Genomic DNA, 22,932 nt, shown 5'->3' with positions numbered 1-22,932 from the left:
TGGTTGTGAAACAGGGAACTGTCCAAAGAGTTTGTTGTTGAGTTGCTGTTTTGTTTGAAGTATTGGTTGCATACCCGGGAGGCAGAGTCCTTTTAAACACTGATACAAAAAGCATGTGACAGTGAAATACCATACCTATTTATACAAAACATAGCATGCTTCAGGACTGTTCTAGCTCTTCTCAACCCAAGGCAGACCTATCAAAAGGAAAAGCTCCACATACCAGAGGTGAAACTTCAGAAGGAAGTTGTTTTCAAAACTCTATGATTCTGTGAAAATGCACACGGGAATTACATCAGTAGTGAATGACATCTTTGTCCTGGCTTTGTATATTTGATGCACAGATACTATTAACACTACAGGATCAGAGATTCATATGAGAAGCATGGGACACTAGCTAACCACACTGTAGTCATATCAAGTAACAAAGAACAATTTTTTGCCATTTTCAAATGTATAGAATAGGTTATTTTACATACATGAAAGCACTCCTGGAAACTAGAAAGAACCAAACTATTGTAAGAAGTAATTATATATATTACAATGACTGAGAAAAATAATCGTAAAAAATGGTTCAACTGCAAGGACATGGCAAGACAGGAGTGCATTGTCCACAGCAGATAAATGAGTTCTCCCTGCCCCACTGCAGCAAAAAAATGTTTCCTCAGACTGCAAGGAAAGGTGAAGTCTTTTACTACAGAAATTAACTAGGATCACAAGCACAAAAAATTCTTCCTTTCAGTCCTGCACATCTCTTTCCAACAGAATTGTGTCAAAATGGAGAGAAGTCAGAGTTAAGGAAGGAGATCTAGTGGCTCCACAGTGTAAAGAAAACAAAGACTGAATACACATAGCTCATTTTGGAAATAAGTTACAAAAGTGCTAATCTAACAATTAGGTGAACAGCACCTACTTATGATAAACCATATCTCCAGTTAATCTACGGCACCACTTGCCCAAAGCACTGCAAACACATAATACCTCCTTCTTCCTTGCCAGCTACCCCAACGGTGGAGGGAAGGGCACCTGGATACAGCAAGGGAGCCACTCAGACTCAAAGCAAAGAGAGGAAATGTAAAAAAGGGTAAGCTGTGTGCAAAGTAACATAATCCATGACATCAAATATAGGCCACTGGAAAAAATAATACTCAGAAACCTTTATTAATCAGAGGAGATCAAGTACCACCGTCATAGAGATCTGGGCAGGGTACTGTGCTGGCATGAAACTTGAGTAGTCCCTATCCAAAGAACAAAAGCCCAAAGAACGTAGAATGTTATGTTTCTCATAAATATCAACTGTATGCTCTGGAATAGCAAACCTAGCCAATGTTGTACACTCAGTCAGAAAGATGATACAGCTTTATTTTGATTTCTTGAAAAGAGTATGAAAAAGTTACTTCTTAATTCATTCAGTTATTTCAAGAGAGGTCTGAGAGAAAATGCTTAGAAAGTTATCAATCCATTCTTTTCATAGTTTCCATTTTTGAAAGGGCATCAAATCGTAATTCTACACGGAAAAATGAACAATACTAATGTGACATGGGAGGGATCACAGCTGAGCTCTATTCCTCCCAGTTGACTGCCTCCTGTAAGTACTTGTGGAAACCCTTGACTAAAAATACTACAGAATACTCCTGTAGATGCTCCAGATACTACTCATCATTCCTCAGATTGATTTGGGAAAAAAAAAAGTTATGATCATGACCCTCCTCAAATTTGACAAGTGACTTTAACACACAGCCAGTAACTCAGTTGGCTGTTTGCAATACACTTCAATAGAATTCTCAAACTCTTGTCTTGCTGCTAAGTATGTAGTAAGCTACGAACCAATTAAAAGACCAGTTGGTGAGCAGGGGCCACAGCACTATGCAAAAATCCCCAGAAACAGACCATGAGTCGAGGCAGACACCCAGGCACAGTCTCTCTGATAGAGACATTCAATCCCTCTCTCTCTATTCTTCTACCTTTCTTATACAAGCAATGCAGCTTTAGTGCACAGCCTTGCGTGCAAAAGAGTGTGGACACCTGCACATTATTCTACACTTACCTAAATTTTTGAAAATATCTGCCACATATTAATACATTACTCCTTATCTACTTTGCTGTTCCTTATTGCTTCTAGTAGCAATTACATTTACATATAAGAAAAGACAATTTTAAGTAAACTGTCAAGTATCAGAAGATTGGAATAGAGCAACCTATGCTACCTATTAAAAATAAAATAAAAAGGGACATGAGCGGAGTAAGAAGTTGTGAGGAATTAAAGACAGAACGAGAGTGGAAAAATATTCAAACAAACAATTTGTTAGCACCTGGAAGAAAACAAGGAGTTGAGTAACTCCTCACATGGCCTTGCCAGAAGCAATTAGTGTCCAAACCACCTGAAGTGCCTTCAGGACTGTATAACAAACTTTACCAATACAGGAGAAACCACAGATGACATTGATCCTGACTTCAGTACGTTTAGACACTGACAAGCCTGTTAGCAAATGAGGGAGATAGAGTCTAGACAAAGATACACACTAAGTAGGCTGCAAGACTGGAAAACTGCCCCAAGCAAGCAGTTATCAGTGGTTCCGAGTTAAAACATTAGCATCTACCCAACCAGGTGCTGCAGAGGAATGAGGTTACTACAGAGCTATCAAACACGGACTAATGAGTTGGGTTGCTCAGCCAAAAGAGACTATTGGATATGTTACATAAAACCAGTCTTCAGGTACGTAAACAGCTGCCACAAAAAGGAGCAGAATGATCCATTTTCCATGTCCATGATGGATAAATTACAAGTAGTTCTGAGCTCCAGTAACGAAAGTTTGTGCTAGATATCATGAAAACCTTTGGACAACAAGAGTAACAATGACGCATGAGATTGCTCAGGGAGGCTGTGGTGGCGACAGGAAGCCTTTACGAGAAGGTTACACAAACATCTATCTGGACTATCATGGCTACTACAGTCCACACCCTTTTCTAAAGCAGGCCCAATTGCGCAGCCTCTTCCAAGTCCCTCCAGCTCTGTTTCTTCTCTGATAACTGTTGGCTGCATTAACTGTTGGCAAGCAGCTCACATTCTTGAACAAGCTTTATGAACACATCGACTAGCATCTATATGTGTCAGAAAATATTTATACAAAGTAATTCCAGAATGTATGTCATTAGGTCAGGCCCCAGAGGGTGCAGATCAATACATGAACCGTATCAACATCAACAGACCTGCCCTCCAGCCAGCCAGAGCCATGCCTGGGATGCTGCAAGGTAAGAACAGCTGGGAGCACAGAGCTGAAGCTGCACAGAAAACTCCCACTGCAGCCAGAGTGAGTGGCAGGCTTCAAAAACCCTTCCTGTGGGAATGATTTTCACACACTAATTACAGACATTCAGAAAGTTAACTTAAAAATTTAAGAATGTTTCTTTGAAGCATTCCATTTCCTTGGTAATGGACTTGGAAGCCTGCTGCAAGCAGCTATCCTGAAACTAATTAATAAATATCAACAGTTTCTTAAATCAAAGAGATAAGCTTTGTTTTAAAGGAATTCATACCAGAATACTTGAAATGTATAATAATGCCAGTATAATTACTAAATTCTCTGTGCTATTAAAACCAAGTTCATGCTTAAAACAACACAGTAAGTAATTATAACTGAGACTCCATTCCCTCGTCTTGAATTCCCCGAAGTAGGATGCTATGTTGTATGAAATTTTCCTCCACTGGTGATTCATTATCTTGGGATTGCTTCTTATATTGCTTGAGAAGTTATATTCAGTGTGAAGAGTGATGGCGAAATTTTAGTAAAATTACTATGATGTGTCTTTTTCTCCCTTAGTTTGGCATTATTTCATGGTAAACTTCGAACTTGCTGCTTTCATTGATGTGCATTTCAAGTTTAAAGCGAAACAGTCCAATAGCTGAAGCCAAAAGTTTGACCTTCATTATAACTGTTGTAATCTTCTGGGAAAATATCCTCTTGACTCTAATTTCTCATTTCAGACTCACCATGCTGCTGATGAGAAATAATAGTTATTGGGGCTGTAAGGCCAAGATTAATGTCTGGCCCTGGAAAAAAATACAACTCCAAACCAAAACAAAAAAACCACCAGTAGCACTGAATGAACACATGAAGTTTCTCCATTTCTCATGTATGATCACTTCATAGATAAGCATGCTGGATGAGATGATGACACTATCATACAAACAAATATTTATGATCACATGGAAGTCTCTGGTTTCGAGCACACATGCCTTTAGTAGTGTAACTGATGACACCACCTGACTTTTCAGTTTATATATGAAGGTTTGTAGGGCTGACAAAGTACTGTGAGATCAACACTGCCTCACGCAACAGGGTCCTGATCTCTCACTGGGACTTCAGCAACTACTGTAATACAAGTATTGCAGCATTCTTCACTTTGCCTCAATTGGATAGTGTTGTTAGATGGATGCTGCATGTTTCTATCAAGAAATATTTGGCTGCGCTTCTAGTAGAGTGAAATGATCCCTGTAAATACATGGACAAATTGTGGTTGGCCCTTGGCTCCACACATCAGAAAACCTCTCTGTCAGCAGCTGCAATACAGGGTGAAAGTTGGCTGATGCACTAGAAGGACCAGAATGGAAGCAAAGAAAAGGATCTCTGTTACAGGAGCTGTGGAGAGCCCTGACTCACTAAACATGAGCAGTTACAGCCTCCCCAGCTGAACTGTTCCTACCCATAGATGTTTTACTTAGCACCTTTCAAAAACATGAAATGGAAAAAAAAAAGGAATATCCATAGTGACCTTCTTTCTCTATTTTTCAATTTTTCTGGCATAGAAGAACAAGACTGCTTTCACGTAGATTTTTAACTTTGGTGACAGCAAAAAAAGTTAAAGTTCCTTGTCAAAAGTGATGAAAAAATATAAACAACATAGAATAGCTGCCAATGCCCTTGAACTAAGGACACTCATGCCTATCAGTGCCGCTGCTTCACAACGCTGAAAGTAAGATGGGCGTTTTGGTATTTACTTGATGTTAACAAAGTCTCTAAGGCAGAAGGATCCCAGGCACTCACATGCTTTCCAAATTCTGGTCAGAGACATGAATTCTTACCAGAGAGATTCTGGCGGAGCAAATGCCGTTTGCACTGCACACATGATATATTTGCTCATGATGCTATTGGCCATATTTAGCCAAGTCAGCCACCGGCAATTTTTGCGTCCAACCAGAGGATCATGATTGCAACAATCCAAACTAGAAGTTTGTAAAGCTCACCTCGCCATACCCAGATTTTCACAAAAGTAGATAAAATGAAGAAAATTTTTTCTTCCACCTTAGAAAACCACGTGGGAAGATGAGAAGTTTCCTCATGACACCAAGGCTTCATACTGCTTTGAGATTTCCCATCACTACTGATGCAAGTGCAGCAATCCGCTCCTCAGGTGAGTTACCTTTTGTCACCAATGGTTAGGTCAGTTGTGACCTTAGGTCAAGCCAGGAATCCCGCACAATACACTGACTTCACTTTAAGTTCGTAGTACAGGCTGAACTAGTACAGATGCAGAGGAATGTATCACCTAAACAGGTGGCATGAGAATCCATGGCACCTCCACGTATTGGTGAAGTGCCATAGGAAGACGGCAAGCAAACAGTTACAGATTTCGGCATGTCAGACTTGGATGCAAATAAAAGAAAGCCTTCTCCATGGGAGTCCATTTCACACTGGGACTTCTTCTGAAACAGATCTCTGATGAAACAAGAAAGGGGATAGAGACTTCCAAACTTTTTCCCGGAGGCTTATAAAAGAAGCCTTCTGCACTTGTGTATTTCTGACAAAGGCCCCAGCAATGGAGACCAAGGAATTAAGTTTAATTAGGTTTTACCAGGAAACCTGCAAAAGTGTATTTCAAGGAACAGTCCAGGAAGTAAAGCATTTGCAGTGTTGTCAACAGCAACTTGTCTGCAGGTGTCTAAGGCCAGAATGCAGTGCTGAAGCACTTCTCTTACCCAACACCTCACCTCTGCAACGGGGCTGAGGTACTCTGCAACACCCAGGGCTCCAAACCAAACCCACAAATTCAAACATCCAGAAATTTGGAAAAAAAAAAGAAAAAACCCCCAGGAATTAGAACATTACAGCACATCCATCCCTAAATATGCTAAATATAATGGAATAGGATAAACCATAGACTTACATCCTATTCTTAATAGAAGAAACATATGTGGATGATTATACAAAACTAGGACTCATCCCAAGTGATAGTGAGGGTGGCCAGGCACCTGAAAGCACTCATCTTCTCTTACTGAGTATTCAAAATCACATGGGTTGGACTGCCCAGCACAAATTAGCATTGTTAATCTATTGCTGTTTAGAAGAGAAAGCTGGACTCTCCTCCTTTATATATACATATTTTTTTATAAACGAGGGGACCTCACTACTCAGATACTCTAACTGGAATATCTAATAGTGTTCAGGAAATTTTAGGACTGCCTTGCAGGGAGTGGAGGAGATGAAAGCGAGTCCCACGGCACAGCCTCTGTTCCTCTCGCCCCACCTCTGCCAGGAAGCGCTCCTGTTCCCCCAGCAAGCAGCACAGCTGGCTGCCTTCTCCTGCTCAGCCAAGGGTCCAGAGAACAGCCTTTCCAAACTATTCCCTGGCTGGAGGAGGAAATGAAAGCAAGTTATTTTCAAGAAAAGCAGATTGGATTGTCCAACCCTTTCACTCTGGGGAGGAAAAAAGAAGAAAAAAGAATTATACAAGAAGTAGAAGTGTAATGGAAAAGGAAAAGCAAAAGAAAACTACAATTTTTTTGCATTGCAGAGAAGTCAAGATTCACAGACTCAAAGCATAGGCAACACATTAAGATAAAGACTGCAGACAACAGATGAATGCTAGAGACAGAGTGAAGTGAAAGTTTTAAACCACAATAGAATCACGCAATCTTTCCTGCTCTGTAACAGTAATTACAATTAAAATTATTTACACTCTGGTGCAGTGTAAATCAGGAACAGAAAAGCACTGTGATTTTAAACCTCTCTTAGGACAAACTGCAGGCAGGAGTTAGTGACACTAGCTGCCTGCATGCAGGAAACACACACCTGCCTGCCCGTACAACGTGCTCAGCTTTCAACTTCTTCCTCTATTTTTAACCACAGCTGGCCTAGGAAGCTCCCAGACCACTCCTGAAGATCCCTAAAATGCTTCATGTACTGCATGGAAAATGTGTCTGCTCACTAGCCCAGAAACTACTACAGAGATGGATATGGAAGAATTAGGAGCTGCAGAGCAGACTGTACAGTACAACAAAGCTTGCAGAAGCTCATCTGCAGAGCCTCACCTGCAGCTAGCCACAAATCATGCTATCATGGAATCATGGCTATCACAGAGACTGACGTAGGGTATCCGGTCATTCTCTTCATATAGGAACTTGTAAAAAACAGATTGCTCCCTGAAGATACTTGCTAGAGTTAGCTCCAATTTAGTGTTGAGAGGATGGACTCAATGACAGTATCAACTCTTATTAAGTACAGATAATCCTAATATCAAGGTCCTTAGACTACATCGCAATTATGAGGATGATTTATGACCCATCGTGCCCTCTACACGATTTTTAACACAAATTAATTTCTTTATAGGTTGAGTGTTCAGACCTCTGGGTGGGGTAGGAAGAACATATCCACTAACTACTTTGCACATGGAGTCACCAACTGAGTCAGTCACTTGGAGGTCTCCCATGTCTTGTGCTATTGAACATGGAAAAGAAACCCAAAAATATTATTTGCCTTCCAAAATTACGGTTTCTGGCAAAAGAATTAACCTCACAGCTGGAGTGTCTGGCCCTTTGCTTCTCTGAGGGAAGAGCTGCCAACAGTGCGAGCCCTAGATAACCCATCACCACCTACTCTGTAGTTTGGAGCTGTGGGTGGCACCACTTTCACCATCACAAGGGCCACCAAACTCAGCCAGGCCGTATCTTTACATCTGGTTCCTGCTGAGATATAGACACTCTCTGATGAGCTGGTTTCTACAGAACCCTTATTTTAGGTCCCTGGCATTTAAACAGAGAGCCAGATGGAGGTACTGTTTTATTTTGAACATGAAAGTGAGGTGCTTGACAGGCAAGATTCATAGCTTAGGCAGAAGTGATTCCCTCATGTTCTGCAGTAAATCAAGAAGTCTCAAAGAACTGAATGCATATGACTTTAGTATTCCGAAGGAAACAGCCTTACACAGATAATACAACCATAAGCGGACTCAAGAGGACAAAAGTGTTTACAGAGAAAACTCAAAAGCATAATGAATGAACACTTAATTTGCTAAACAAATAGAAATGACACAGTTCTCCATCAACAAATAAGACCACTCAGGTTAGAAAACTGAACAATGAAACCATAAGAACGCAACCGTAAGAAGATAAAATTTAAAAATGCAACTATCTATCACCAACAAAAAGTAAAACTGAAACTAATAGCGGCTGAGAACTACTATAACATCAGAAAATAAGAACTGCAGATAACAAGAGGAAAAACAAACATGCACACAAGCTTCATGGCCAAGAGACTTAAAGATGAGATTTACTTAAGTACTAAGGACGCTTAACAGTGATGTTCATCCATTACAAGATAAAAACTGTTGAAATAGTAATACAGAAATATGAAATATACTTCTATAGATAGAAAACCAGGCAAGCACAAAATGAAAATATTTTTTATTCCAGAAGCAACTCACAAGGTCTTAAAACAACACTGTAAAACAAGCAAGACCAGATAACTTGCATAAAGACTTTTAATGAGCTGTCCAAAAAACTATCTAAATTATTAAAACTAGCTTTCAATAAATCCTAAAAACTGAAAAATATTTTAACGATTTATGGTAGAACATAATTGCTGATATATAACCCTAAACAGGCAACCTGTGATAACACACATATACCATCAGCCTTATACTGACCCAGGAAAAATAGGTAAAGCACGGGAATGAGAATCAGCTCAGAGGACCTAGGGGAGTATAATCCACACCCGCTCAAGGAAAACACTAGTCCAGTACCTTAGTGAGCAGCATGTGTAGACCTGTTGGTAAGACAACTGTTTTAATATAATGTACTTGGGTAGCAGCTGCAAGACATGTAAGCTGCATAATGATTTCCTTTGGAAACAGGAACAACAGGACAGCAACGTGACCAGGCAGTAAATGAATAAAAACCTTTTGTTTTTATGAAACTCAAAATACAATGGCAGACAGCAAACCATTATTGAGAGGTAAACTTCTACCAAGGTCCCGTAAGGATCATTTGACTGTACTACTTAATATTTTTATCCATCATCTGGAAGGAAACTAAGCCATTGCTAACTGCAGATAAAATAATGACATGGATGTGTCAGATAATGAAGAAGATGCATCACAAATACAGTGACTTGAATTTTGAATTATCGAGATGTAAATGTCAATAAAATCAGTATGAAAATACAACTCTAGGACAGAGGAACTGGACCACATTTGCAAAGTGGAGACTCCATCGTGAGAGTCAGCACCCTGAAAAGAACCTGGGGTAGAGCAGGGAGAGACCCTGGTGGACAACTACCCAAGCATGAATTTTAACTACTCCTTGCAGAGCTTCTGACAAAATTACTGACAAATTTAGATACACAGACTGTGTAATACTGAATTAGAACAGTCGGCAACATGCATGTATTTTGATAATGGCACAGCCACTCTTGAAAAAATGTCCAATACTGTTGTCCACAATCTTAGCAGAATATGAATAAAGGAGAGGAGTTTCAGAGGAAAACCATGAGAATAACTGAAAAGGCTAGGAAGTATCTCAAGGAGCACAGTATACTAAACTTAAAAGAGCTACGGCTCAATCACAGCCCTACAGACCTGAAAAACACTGGAAGCCAGATAGAGCGGCCCATGCTGAGCTCCTGGCTGATAACTGCAGGGTCTCCTAGCAGCCATGCCAGCTTACTCTCAGCTAGATCAGTTCCCCTCTGCAAAACTCCATTTCCTGTGGGTGCCTACACATGCCCACAGATTTGACAATGGCCCTTCAAAATAGCATGTGAAGTTTAGTCTAAACCAGATTCAAATGCTAGGATTTGAAGCTAAACAACTTAAACCACAAAGATACTCATTTCTAGTGTGTGTAATTAATCAATGGAATAATTTACCAAGTGTGCTGTGAGCTCTTCTTCAAAAAGGAATTAATTCTGCAAAACTTGATGGCCTTGAATATGCAGGTAGGGAGACCAGAAGACCATAGTAAGGCCTTCCAGCCTTTTTAACCTCTCCAATCTACCATAATTCAAAGCTGCAAAGAGCAATGTCTGTCTCATCCTTTCTAAAGTACAGTATGATATCAACTATTCATTAGCTATGAATGTGAACAGACCTGGAATGTTATACCCTGAGAAGAACATCTCATCCTTGCAGAGATGAGCACTGCGTTCAGTTGTAAGGCAACATTTGTGCTCAATCAAAGCTGCCTGTAGGTCTGGTCGTCATCACATTCAGGCCCTTTATCCTCTGTGACGTTATATTGCCTTAGATTAAACAAGAACCAAAATATTTGATTTCATAGCCTGAATCAAACGTCTTGGGACAAAATCTCATCCCACCAGGACACAGGACAGAATACAAACCAAGCTTTTTTTCTTTACTTGTTTTTAAAAAACAAACACACAAAATCCCAACAGCCTGTGGTGGATGTTGAGTCCCTCCAGGCTTTGAAAAGTATATGGTGGTAGTAGTACAAACACAATACAAGACAGTATTCAGGACATTTCTAATCAACAAAGCAGATTTACCTGACTCAGGCTTCACCTGAACAAAAGGCTGGGATTCTCAAAGGCTACAAAGGAACCACTCCTTTAGATGCTGCCTAAAACCCTGGCCACAATGACTGTTCTGCCTCCCTAAATGATCACTGCACAGAAGTCAGTTTCAACACCACCAGAAAAAATCTGGAGTGACTTTACTGACTCAAATTAAATTGCTTCAGCTCTTCATCCATCTAAAAAATGTATCTCAAAAGCTAACTCGTTCTTTTGTGAGACACTCAGAAACATACCAAGTCAGAGAGGCTTTATGTTAAAACCACGTGCACTTTCACCCTATAAGCACAGCTCTTGTTCCCAAACTACTTGGCTTTCCAGCTTGTAAACTCAGCAAATATCATGCAGCAAGCTGACTTTCAGAAATGGTTCTCCTGGCTCTAGCTCTATGCAGAACTGACTTTTACGATTTTATTGATAACATAAAAACACCTTGTTGGCTTAGCCCTGACCCATCTTTACAGTCCACTGCACAGAGATTTGTCACATTCTTATTCACAGTCTTGAGATTACTCTCTGTTTCAGGCACTGAGGTCTGATTTTGCACATGTTTCTAAGAAGCATCTGGATGGGGAGTGATGAGCTTCTAGACAAAAACTCACTGTAGAGAGTATGATAAAGACATATTATGACATGTTTATTTGCCAAGACCTTTGCAGTCAGATGGTCATTTATTTTAGACAGAGGGAGATGCAGAATACCTAAAAAGTACAGGACTCTAACTTATTCCTCCTTCTCTGCATTCTGCAGTTCCTGCCATATTGCTGCCATATGCTGTTCTCAGATGACATCAACCATCAAATGGTTCTACCAATAAAGCAAACTGTGTTTATTTTCAAGTCAGGTTTGCTTTTTTTTTTCTTTTTGCAGAAGAACACCTCCAGTGACAGCTCAATAAAAGAGAAAGCATTGCATTACAGTAATACATCCCAATGTATCTTTAAGGTGTGGCCATTCCCTGAAACAAAGGAATGGCACTTAATACCCAACCAAAGACTTTTGCAGTCAATGGAAAGACTTGCAGTGTTTTCAGCATGCTTTGGACCAGGGCCCTCAATCTGGGGAACATACTCTCAAAAGGCAGAAAAATGAAAAGGTTTGACTGTATCACATGTATAGCTGGCCTGGTGGCAAGCATACATGAGGCAGATTCCTTTCCAGACTCTACCTCAACAAATACACTTCCAGCCAGACGAAATTAAGTCTCCCAATAAAGTGAGTAAATAATAGGACTGCAACTTGGAAGGAGGTAAGTTCCTTCAGACACATGATATTGTTATAACTCAGTTGCTGGCCACCTTTATAAAGATCTCTTACTCGATTCTTTTGGGGCTCTCTTCTTCTCTGATGAACAAGGGAAATGTGAAACTTCAAAATACATGGCTCCTAGTATCAAGGAGAAACACAAGATGGATGGGGGAAATCCAGATTCAAAGAGGGAGAGAAATCTCAGGCCCCCAACAATCTGTTCCGAGTCCATCCAAACTGGGACAAAGCTGCTTGCTTATCTCCCTTAGTTTCCAAACTGTATATCCTGGCAGGGAGCCTCTCAGTTCCTATCACATCACCAGATCAGAACAGCAGATTTATATTCAAGAAAGCTGGAACTTGTTCCCCACTCAGACCTAAAGATGTATGTATGTCTGCTGCAATAGCCTGTCATTGTAGGCTGCATAAACACGCAATGAACACAACAAATGAAACGAACAGACATCTTTCAGCATACCTCAATGTAGAAATGTGGCTACTTCACTTCCAAAGCACACATCAAAAAAAATTTGAGCATAAAGCAGTGATTGGCACAAGACATACACAGACCTTGCTTTGTCAGGGAGGGCCAGAGCCAGCTGCAACAGCCAAGAAAAATGGGCTGGATCTCTCTGAGACTGGGCGAGAAAGAGAACATCAAGGATCTGCATAGATCCAACACATCTCCAGACTGTTTACAAAGCCCTATCAAGCTGGAGAATACAATTTATAGTTTATACTTCCCTGAAAGCAAATATCACTTATACCTCTGGTGGGAATTTGAACGAAGAAATGAACTGCCAGTACTGCACGTGCCAGTGGACCTGAACCCTGGCACCTACTAGGCATTCATTAAGTGCTATGTTTCAGCATTATCCACTCAACTGGATCAATTCCTGCACCAAAACCTCAATGCACAAAGGCCAGTAACTGTGACGCAAAGGGCAGAGCTGCCACTCCACAGTTACATTCATGGGAGAGGAGAGATATCTCACAGCTTTGCTAGTCTGGGCCACCCACAAGACCAAGCAGAGGTGAGACAAGGAGCAGCAGCATTCCACAGGCTTTGGTGAACACTAGACCCTGACTATGCTGTTCTTGATCACCACTTCTGCCATTGTTTCAAACCACTGCTGCATCTGAAGAGGCTGAATTTGCAGCATGGCTTATACATGTCATTTGGAAGATGGAAAATTTCTTCTTCCAAATGTGTATCTTGGTAGTCCTGGAGAAGATCTTTATGATTGTTTGCCCAAAGCCCAAAAGAAGTAATTTTATACACACTGGACAATGCCCACTCAAATAAGTAAGGATCACCCTCTGATCAATTTGAGGTACTGGAGAGCAGCTGTAAACACAACTGTGGGCTCAGGGTTAATAAGCATTATTGTACAGAAGCCTTCATCAAGTATGTTATTGTGAGGTACTCTCTGACTACTTCATAAAGAGTCAGTGCTGCTATCACCTATTCATTTTTTAGCCTCCTGAATAGAAAGTCCACCCACAGGGTTGGGGATTTCTGTGGATTGGGGTTTTTTTCCACCCCAAGGAATGAAAACCAACATGTTCTGATTCCTATCTTTCAATCATCACTATGGTAAAGGTATGTTACCATCACTATTTCAGCTGAGCCAGCTGCTGAATTGCAAATGCTACATGTAAACAAAAGTAAGAGAAGGAACTTCAACAGGCTTAGCTCGCCTTTTAAAATTCAAAGCAGAGGTTTAAAAGAGATGAAGCCAGGGAAAACACTGCATACTAACACCAGCCAAGCAGGGAAAAATAACGAAGTTGTAGGCCTGAAAAACTGAAATGGAAAGAATGACAGATTTACTGCTGCATTTGATGCACATAACCACTGATAGACTCTCCCCAGGAAGTGTTGAAATTACCATCACTGAAATGAATCCAGAAGCTAAAAATTAAATTATCTTTCCCAGAACATTCCAATTTGGGCTTTGGCAATAACAGATGTTTTAATACTCTTAAATATATGCACGCGCGTGTGTGCACACATGCACACACACATACACTTAAATACAGTATCCTCTTTCACGCAAGACCTCCCTCTTAGTTTTCACAAAGTTAGACTGAACTTACGGTCAATTCTGCAAAGTCTTTGCTTCAAAGTCTCTGCTCAAATGCACAACTGTCAGATTAAGCAACCCATAAGGAGTCTTACAGCAGCTCCAAGTTATGAATGAATGGTTATTTGTGAACTTGCCTGTCAAGACAGATGCGGTATTTGTCAGTGCAGTGTGGGTTACATATGATGAGAAGGTGCCAAACAAGCAAAGTGAAAGGTCAGTATCACAACATTTCCCTTCCCCGCCCCTCCTCAATTTGCCTAAAACTATGCCACAGCTTTTGCTGAATCCAATACAGTAGTCTATTTTCATGCAACTTACTATGCTTACTTGAAAAGCAACATTCACGCAAGAAAAGCAAAAGAAAAACATGTGAAGGAAGAAAAGAACAGGAACATTTTGGTGCAAGGTTACAGCAGAGGGACAAACCCAAGACTGACAGGAAAGAGGACATCTTTAGAAACGCGGTGGTACTTGAACCCAGACCACCCTAAGGAAGATGAAACACAATAACGTGTTTTCCTTGTATTAAAGTGTAGTGCTATGAGATTTACAGGTTACTTGATGTTGGAAGGGACATCTAGTCTAACCTCCGGCTCAAAGCAGGGTCAGTTTCGAGGTCAACTTATCTTTTATAATTTATACAGTTGTTTTTAATAACCTGAAGCCAGCATCACACTGTACTAGATCTTACATAACAAAAAGAGGCTCACTCCCTAAGGGGGATTCAGTGGGCAAAAGCTCAGCTCTGCAATGAAGACCCTGAATAATCAATGAGCATCACACATGAAACAAGCATGAATCCTCGCTCGCTGTCCAAATTAAAACCTGAACAAGGGAGAAATATTCTAAAGATCCCTTCTACGCTTTCTGCCATAAATCTGCTGCCGGGATGCCTGTGGGGTCTTACATCTCCTGGAAAACAAACACAGATGCCAGGGAACCCAAACAACAACACAAGACATATTTAAGTGCAGCCTGTCTCTTCATAGTGAACGAGCAGTCTCTCTGCACTGCTGCCTAAACTCATTCCACGTGACCTCCACCGCAAGCAGCCAGCAGCTTTTCCAAGCATAATGAACTGCCATGCGGTTCCCTTTGGAAAACTTGGCTGGTTTAGAGAATCCTATGCTACCCTAAGATGCAACGACTCTACTGTGCACTAAGCTGCAGAGCACCAAGAACATGCGAAAACTTGCTCACCAGACAGGTCTAACGAAGTCAGGTCTAATGAAGCCAGGTCTAGCACTTCGTTTCTGCAGAGCCAATCCTGAGCCACTCAAGCTAAGAGAACCACAGTACTAAACAGACTCACGAGTCATTCATAAATTCAAAAACAACTGGTCACACTGCCAGGAGATAAAACATAACCCTTGACACTAAGGTTTTTTTCCTAATATTTTATCCTCTTATTACAGACAAATCTTTTTGTTTCTTCTCTACACCTTGTAGCTGTATGTCTTGTACAGTCGGGTGTCCAGCTGCAATCACTTAACACAGCAAAGACAGCAAGGACAAGCATGGGGGAGATGTTTTAAGAAGAAACATAGCTGCTTCAGATTGACTAATACAGGAAGCCAGCTAACAGCAATGCTAGGCACCTACTAGTCCACATCACTACTGAAGGGGAAACAAGCAACAGTGGTGGAAGGCAGGGTGCAAGCTTTCCCTAAACAAATGACCAAACCAACCCTTTTAATCTAAACAAATCAGCAGAACATCTGTAACACAGTGTTACATTAAATAATACCTGGGGAGCATATAATTCTCAAGCTAAAAACTGCCTGCTTGAAAACGTGCTGCATGTGGTTTCACAACAGGAACAGAAACATTTGTGTGTCTTCACTCATGACTCGTTTTGTCACCATACCCTGGGGTTCCGCTCTTTATCTGTAACACAGAAGCAGCCTAGCACATCAGTGCAAAGGCAAAAGAAGCCAGCTGCCCAGCAGGGTCAGCCTTCTTCAGGATCATAGGAGCACTGAAGAGTTTCTGCTTTCCTCTCTGAAAAATCTGTAAAGCATTTTCCTCTCATTGGGCTCCAGTGACCAAATGACAGATTTCAACACAGTGAGAGGCATTTGAACTGTCTGGCTTTGTTCATCCCTGCAAATGTGCCATAAACCCAATTCAGGAAGTTAATTAGGCATACACGGAGCCTTAATGCTAATGAGTCCATTCATGTGTGTGAAGTTCCGTGCATGTTTCAGAAATGTGCTGAAGAAGCTCACTGAGAATGACAGCCAGTTCTCATTCATCTTTTTGCTCAGCTCTGGTGCAGACAAGAATCTCAAACTGACAGCAAAATGCTGAAAGTACTAATGCTGAAGTAACACAGCCATCCTGATGACCACTATTCTTCTCGCATAGAGCATCAAGGATGCACCATGTTCAAAAGCCATATCTAATGAAGATGACACTCTGCTTTCTTCACTCAATCACCTACTCACACCCAGTCCTGCAAGTGGAGCCAGCAAGAGCATCAGGAGCTCTGGGCACTTTCTGAACATCTCCAGTCACAAGCAGAAGAAAAGAGCATATTTTCAGAAAGGTTTCTGGGACTATAAAACACTCACACTGTCAATAAACTGGAGGATGGGAAGCAGCAGAGGCAGTGCTGCATATTCACCAAAATGGCTTTCAAGCATTGGAACAGGCTGTTCAGGGAAGTGGTTGAGTCACCATCCCTGAAGGTATTTAATAGAAGTATATAGGTGGCACTGAGGGACATGGCTTAGTGGTGGATTTCAAAACACTAGGTTCAGGGTTGTACTCTGATGATGTTAAAGGTCTTTTCCAAGCTAAGTTATTCCATGATTTTATCTAACCTTCTCACTCACATTTCAGTGAAAAGGGCGGCCTCTTTAAAACAGACACCAGAGATAAATACAATTTTGGAAAGGATGGAATATAGCCCTGTATTTCTGTCTTGAAGTTCATCTGACCTTGCAGTGTTAAAATTCAGGGGTCATGGGTATTTAGCTTTTCTGCAGGCTCCATCCTTTGGAAGAAACTCAAGGACCATGTACCATGCCAGACTGGCTCTTGGACCTCCTCCTTCCTCCCAGCTTGGCACCCTGCTTACAGCAAGTGGCTGGTGATTCAGAAGCCAGGCAGGAAACACATGTGGAGCTGCCCTTCATTAGTGCACCAGAGCATGCTATTTTATTATCCCTGTTAGTATGGAGACAACTGCTGTCTAGAAAATTACCCTGTCCCTTTTTAAATCCATTCGCAATTTTCTGGGGATTTTTCATCACCGCCTAGGAAGATGGCAGTAAGTGTCATTCATGAAAAAGGAGTAAGGAACTGTTCTTCCCATGTCTCTCCTCAGGAGAGCTTTCCCATTGCTGCAGGTTCTCTCTGTAATCCAGAGAGTACACCTGGCACCAGAGGTGCTCCAAAGCACAACCATAGGTCCAGCATAGCTACAAGGTTTTAAAATAAGGTGTTCCCTCTGTTTCCATATCATTAAGAACATAGGCAATCCTGAAAGATTAAGCTCTGTGTTACGCTAAATACAAACACAGGTGAGCTGCGCAGTCGTAGCTGCTAACATCGTGGCAATGTGGTCGGTGCCGGCAGCCATGCATGCACAAGTAATTCTGGTACCCTGAAGACAAGGAACACCCATACGTATAATTGCTGGTAAACTGAGTCCTTGTTGATAAAGTAGAGAGCTGCCATTGTGCTCTGCCAGCTTATAATGTTGTCTTTCATGAGGCAAATGTTCTGCAGAACGATGGCCTATGTAAAGCAACATTTACAGTACAGGGCCCCTAAGAAGACTAATCCTAGCACCAAGTGCAGGCTGGAACCCATGGAGGCTCCTTCACACTAAAAATGTGGCATGGGTAGTCTAAAACGCATGCAAAACCAGTCCCAAAACCAAAGAACAAAGATTTCTTAGGATACTGACTACTTACAAAGTTATCTTGAAGAATGCAGAAAATTAAAAAATTTACCTGCGTCGGCCTTAAGCCATCAGTACCAACCAGTTCCTTGACTGTGGCAAAAATTGATTTGAATGAAGATGACAGAATGGGCCCCTGCCTCCACATACATGTATGTGTTGCCCGTTTTTCTCAAGTATCCCAGTTATGCATTATCATTACAATTCACAAACTCTAATTGTATTGGCATTAAATTTCTGTTTTTATCAGTGCAATGACAATTATCTCCTAGTTTAAGTATCAGGCCCTAGATATTCAATGACAAACTGGTAAGTAATAAACTTCTAATGTTATCCAGCTACCATAGGATCAGTTTTCAGCATTCACTCAGGTAACTGCCTAGGCACAAAATTTCCAAGAACTCTTTGATGCTGTGCTCAGCTTCCATATCCCACCTTCCTCTTTAAACCACTCTGTAAAAAACCTGAAATTCTGACTGCCAACAGGACGCAAAAGAGTTTCAGTCTTTCAGTATCTAATGCATGCTGTTGTGAGCACAACGCAGGCAGGAATGCTTTTCAGACAAAAGCTTTCTGTTTTTTCCATATGTCTTTGCAGTATTTTTTCTGCCACTTTTTTCCCATTTCTTGTTTATGGGTCCAGCAGTCCCTGACTCCTTGAATTTCCAGGTATATTCCAATGTGTCCTTAACCTCAAGTGGACTGTCAAGTCAGATGCCCCCTTACTTTCTCAGTGCAAACTATCAGTAAACCTTAGCATAACTTTAGTTTGAGCCTTAAACTAACAGCATGTGAAAAGATTAATATGAATAATTTCAAAACTAATCAGATCCCTTCTTTAAATGTTGACACAGTATTATTTATATCCCATAAATACCTTCTTGACTAAAATTCATCCCAGGAGATTGGCACCTTGCCAGTTCTATTCATATTTACTGTATTTATACAGTACAGTTGGCCAAGGATAATATTTAAGACAAAATATGCCTTAGGGTATATACAATATCTCTTATAGTTTTCCTTTTAAATCTCCTCATTGCTAAAAATATTTAGTCTGAACTTTGCAAAATGCCCCACAAAGACCTATCAGCGATCTGTAGTGATATATTGCTGACTATGAGTATAATTAGAGCATATTTGTAATACTTGGGTTGTAGTCAGTTACTGAACGCTAACAACTTGTGGTAAAAATGAACCACTGATCTTTCCCATGCCTGTGTTCCAGCAGCTTTTGACCTCCGGTGCATTCACACTGATCCCCTTCTCTCTCCTGCCTCCCTCCAACACAGCAGAAACCATAGAGTTAAAAAATTCACTCCAAGATGCCTCGGAGAAAGTGCCTGTGGCCACCAGAGCTGTGCTTTCAATCTCTCCCTTTAAATATGGTGGAGCAATTTCTTTCTTACTTTTTTGGAAAGGTTCGCTCCATCCAGCATAACTAGAGAGCAGTGGAAAAACAGTTAACCTACTTACTCTGATGTTAGCGACAGCCCTTGCACAGTAGTGCCGGATCTACTGCTCACTGGCCCTCCGATCCCAAACGTCTGATGCACTCTGTTGGTAGATACCTGCAATCTCCTCTGCTCTTCCAAAACCTCTGTCGATACTTCAGAACAAATCTGCCCTCTGACAAGGTTTTAAAAATAGAACCTCTTTTGTAAAGACCATCCAAGTCACACACCACAGATATTTTAGTTTTCTGGAAAGTATGCAGCTGCATTTTGGACTATTGGTTCTTTGTAGTTTGTTCAAGCAAGGAGAAAGGACCGATGTGCTCAGGACAGCTGCATTTTACAATTCTAAGAGACTCTGTATTACAGGATCAACTCCACAAGCCAAGGCACTGCTATGAGTCTTCCTAACCTTTGCCCATAGGTGTTCCTCTCCCCTGGGTATGATCTGATAGGCCTCAAAAAGAAGTGCTGACTTCCACCAAAACCAGCAGCAAAATAATACAGTACGCCACCGTGGAAAACAGGCATGACTTCTGTGTTTTTGCTACAGCCATGAATTATACTGAACCTCTCTATTCATACCCACTTGGCTCCAAATACACTTTTTTTTTTAAAGAAAGTATTTCTTCCCCAAGGGTAACAAGGGTGGAGTGTATTTATCATGGCTATTAAGGATGGTGCCATAATTACAATAATAAAATGGCTCTGAGTTGCCAGGATGTCCTGTACCTGATGTTGTCATTTAAGACTAAAGGAAGAAAGGGAGGCAGCTGCACAGAGTGTGGGGTTCAGATACCTTGGCTGGCATCCTAAGACTATCCCATGCAAGACAGAGCAAGCCTCAAAGCTAAACTTGCTAAACTAAAAATAAATAAGGGGAAAATGCAATTAGAAACTCCAGGATAAAGTTACCAAGATGGCTGCATTATCTATTTAAGCAAGAACTATGTGCTTTTCAGAAACAGACAGCAAGTATATATATAGGGCATCAAGTGGTGAGGGAGGGGAGGGAAGAGCCAGAAAAGCGAGCTAAATGAAAGGACGAGGGACTAGGGTTCAGATATGTGAATGGTGATGTTATTTTCTGCTTCTGGTATTCCACTTTCCTCGGTATGATGATGATCTAGATTCTTTTAAGGCACTTGTAGTGCTTTTGCTTTCTGTTTTTTCTTTTTTTCCTATGCACTTAAGCTTCACTACCAAAACAAAAAGGCATGTCGTTATGATTATTAATCATTCTAAGTGGATTTGGTCAGCACAGAGCATTTGTATCAATTTTTTTTTTTTGTGCAAAACGTGGCATGGATCACCAGAAGGTCGTTAAAAACAGCAAAAGGCAGACGGGCTGAGACAGGTTCCAAGAACCGAGGCTACCCAGAAGGGAAAAGTTTTTCTGTACCTGAAATGAAAAGTGCCCATGAACCGAAAGGGGAGGCTAGTTCAAGTGGGAAGAGGAGGGAGTACGTCTCTGTCTCTGCCCTCTTCGAGCACCAATCTGAATACGAGTCTGCGGGACAATCTTCTGGAGGGACAGACAAGACGAGCCGGAGACTTTTTTTTTTAAGACCTCCTTTTCTTTTTGGTTATGGAGAGATGGAAACCTGCCCGTTCCTGACACTCCAAGGGAAACAAGAGCAGTGGAAAGATATTGGTTCTTTCTGGAGGCTGTACACGGGGCTGCCAGGGAGCTAAACCCGGTGCGGGGAGGGCAGTGGGATCCCAGGCGGGGGGAGCACTGTTCAAGTACGTGGTGCTGGGCAGCAGAGGCGCTCTGAGGGATTCCTGCCTGACTTCAAAGGGGACTGGAAACCTCACGAGTCTGGGGAAACAGGTGACTACTACCCCCAACGCATCCACCCAGGCATATGTATACCCCACCACCTGTATTAAACCCTAGACACCTCCACCCAAGAGATGCTCAGGAGGAGAACAAGCCGAGCAAAGAAGGCAGGTTACGATGCTTGGAGCTGCTATTTAAAGGTGCTTGACACCGCTAAGCCTCGGGGGCGAAATAACGCACACATGCACAAACTTTCTTACTTACTTTCGGGGTAACCAGGCTGCATATCTATTTTGTAAACTTCTTTGGCATAGTATTCCTCGTCGCTCCTCTCCCTCTCGCAAGTGGCAGCTCTGTGGTTGGCTTTCTCCTGCAGCAGGTCCCTGGTGCTGTTGTAGATGGAGATGACCTCCGGGGGCACCTCCTCGGGCTCAGGGTACTCGTCTGGGGGGCTGGTGAGCTTCAGTTTGCTCAAGATCTGCCCCCGGATAGCCTCGATCCTCTTGCGCATAAACTGATCCATGTCGAGGGTGCTGCAGGTAGACAGGCTGAGAGCCACGGTGGCCAGATCCACGGTGAGGAGCACGCTCAGGAGATAGCAGTGCATTTTAAGTGTTTAAGTACAGCGCCCCCCCCCCACCAAAAAAAGAGTGACTTTAACAATGAACGACCAGAAAGAAAAAAAATCAAAAAATAAAAAGGGAATCTGTGCAAGCAAAGTGGTGATCTGCAGACAAAATGCTGTTATAAACCGGGCTGCGAGGGCGGCTCGCAATCGGAAAACGGACGGGAGGCGCCAGTGAAAAAATATCAGTAATAATTTAAAAAAAAGAGGAAAAAAAGGAAGAGGGGGGGAAAAACAGCAAGTTGCTACAACTAGATAAAATTCGTGGGTGGAGTGAGCCGGACAGCACAAAAAAAGAGGAGGAAAAAAGCCTCCAAATGGATACAACAAACCTGCGAATCAAGTAAATGGAAAAGAGGCTGCTCTCAGCGCGCTGGAAAACAAAAATCTGAAGGGGGAAAAAAGAAAAAGGGGGAGGGAGAAGGCGCAGTGATGGGTATCACGGGGCGCTGCCGCAGCCGGCAGAGAGAGGGTGCCGGCGCGGCGCTGATCGCTGCCGTGCGCCCGCGGCGCTCGACGGCTCCCGGCGGGCAGCGGCGGCACCGCCCCGCGCCCGGCGGCGCTCAGCCCCCGCGGCGGCGGCGAGAGCCGCGCACGTGTGCGCCCGGCGGCGCCGAGCCCCGGACCCCGCGCCCGGTCCGGGCGCAGCGCAGCGGCAGCGGCGGCCCCGGCCCCGCCTGGCCCCCGCGGCGGCGGCGGCGAGCGGCGATCCCCCGTCCGGCCGCGTCCCGCAGGCTGCTGCGTGCGCCCCGCGCCGCATGCACCGACCCACCCCCGCCGCCCGGGCCGCTGCGCGCCGCAGAGCTCCTTTCCAGCTCCCTCCTCCTTCCTCCTCCTTCCGAAACGCCAACCCCGCGCCGCAGTCAGCGAGGCAGCGCCGCCGCCCCGGCAGCCTCCCGCGGGTCGCAGGCGCGGAGCCGGCCGCCCGGCGCTGGCCGCAGCGCTGCGCCGCTCTCCCCCCGCCGCCTCCCCCGCGGCGCTGGGGCTGGAGCTGGCCCCGTCCCCACCGCCTCTAGCGCT

General features: G+C 42.7%; 1 protein-coding gene across 1 annotated transcript in view; it reads right to left on the bottom strand.

Moving 5' to 3' along the window:
- The window catches only part of TGFB2 (transforming growth factor beta 2), a 61,354-nt gene extending 39,052 nt beyond the window's left edge, over positions 1–22,302 (bottom strand). The window contains exon 1 of the mRNA XM_071578943.1: positions 21,552–22,302. Coding sequence (XP_071435044.1) covers positions 21,552–21,894 — 343 coding nt within the window. The 5' untranslated portion in view covers positions 21,895–22,302. The remainder of the gene's footprint in view (positions 1–21,551) is intronic.
- Positions 22,303–22,932: the final 630 nt, after the last annotated feature.

This window comes from Pithys albifrons, chromosome 2, assembly GCF_047495875.1.
Source record: "Pithys albifrons albifrons isolate INPA30051 chromosome 2, PitAlb_v1, whole genome shotgun sequence".
Lineage (NCBI taxonomy): Eukaryota > Metazoa > Chordata > Aves > Passeriformes > Thamnophilidae > Pithys > Pithys albifrons.
This window is presented reverse-complemented; position numbering and strand designations above follow the sequence as displayed.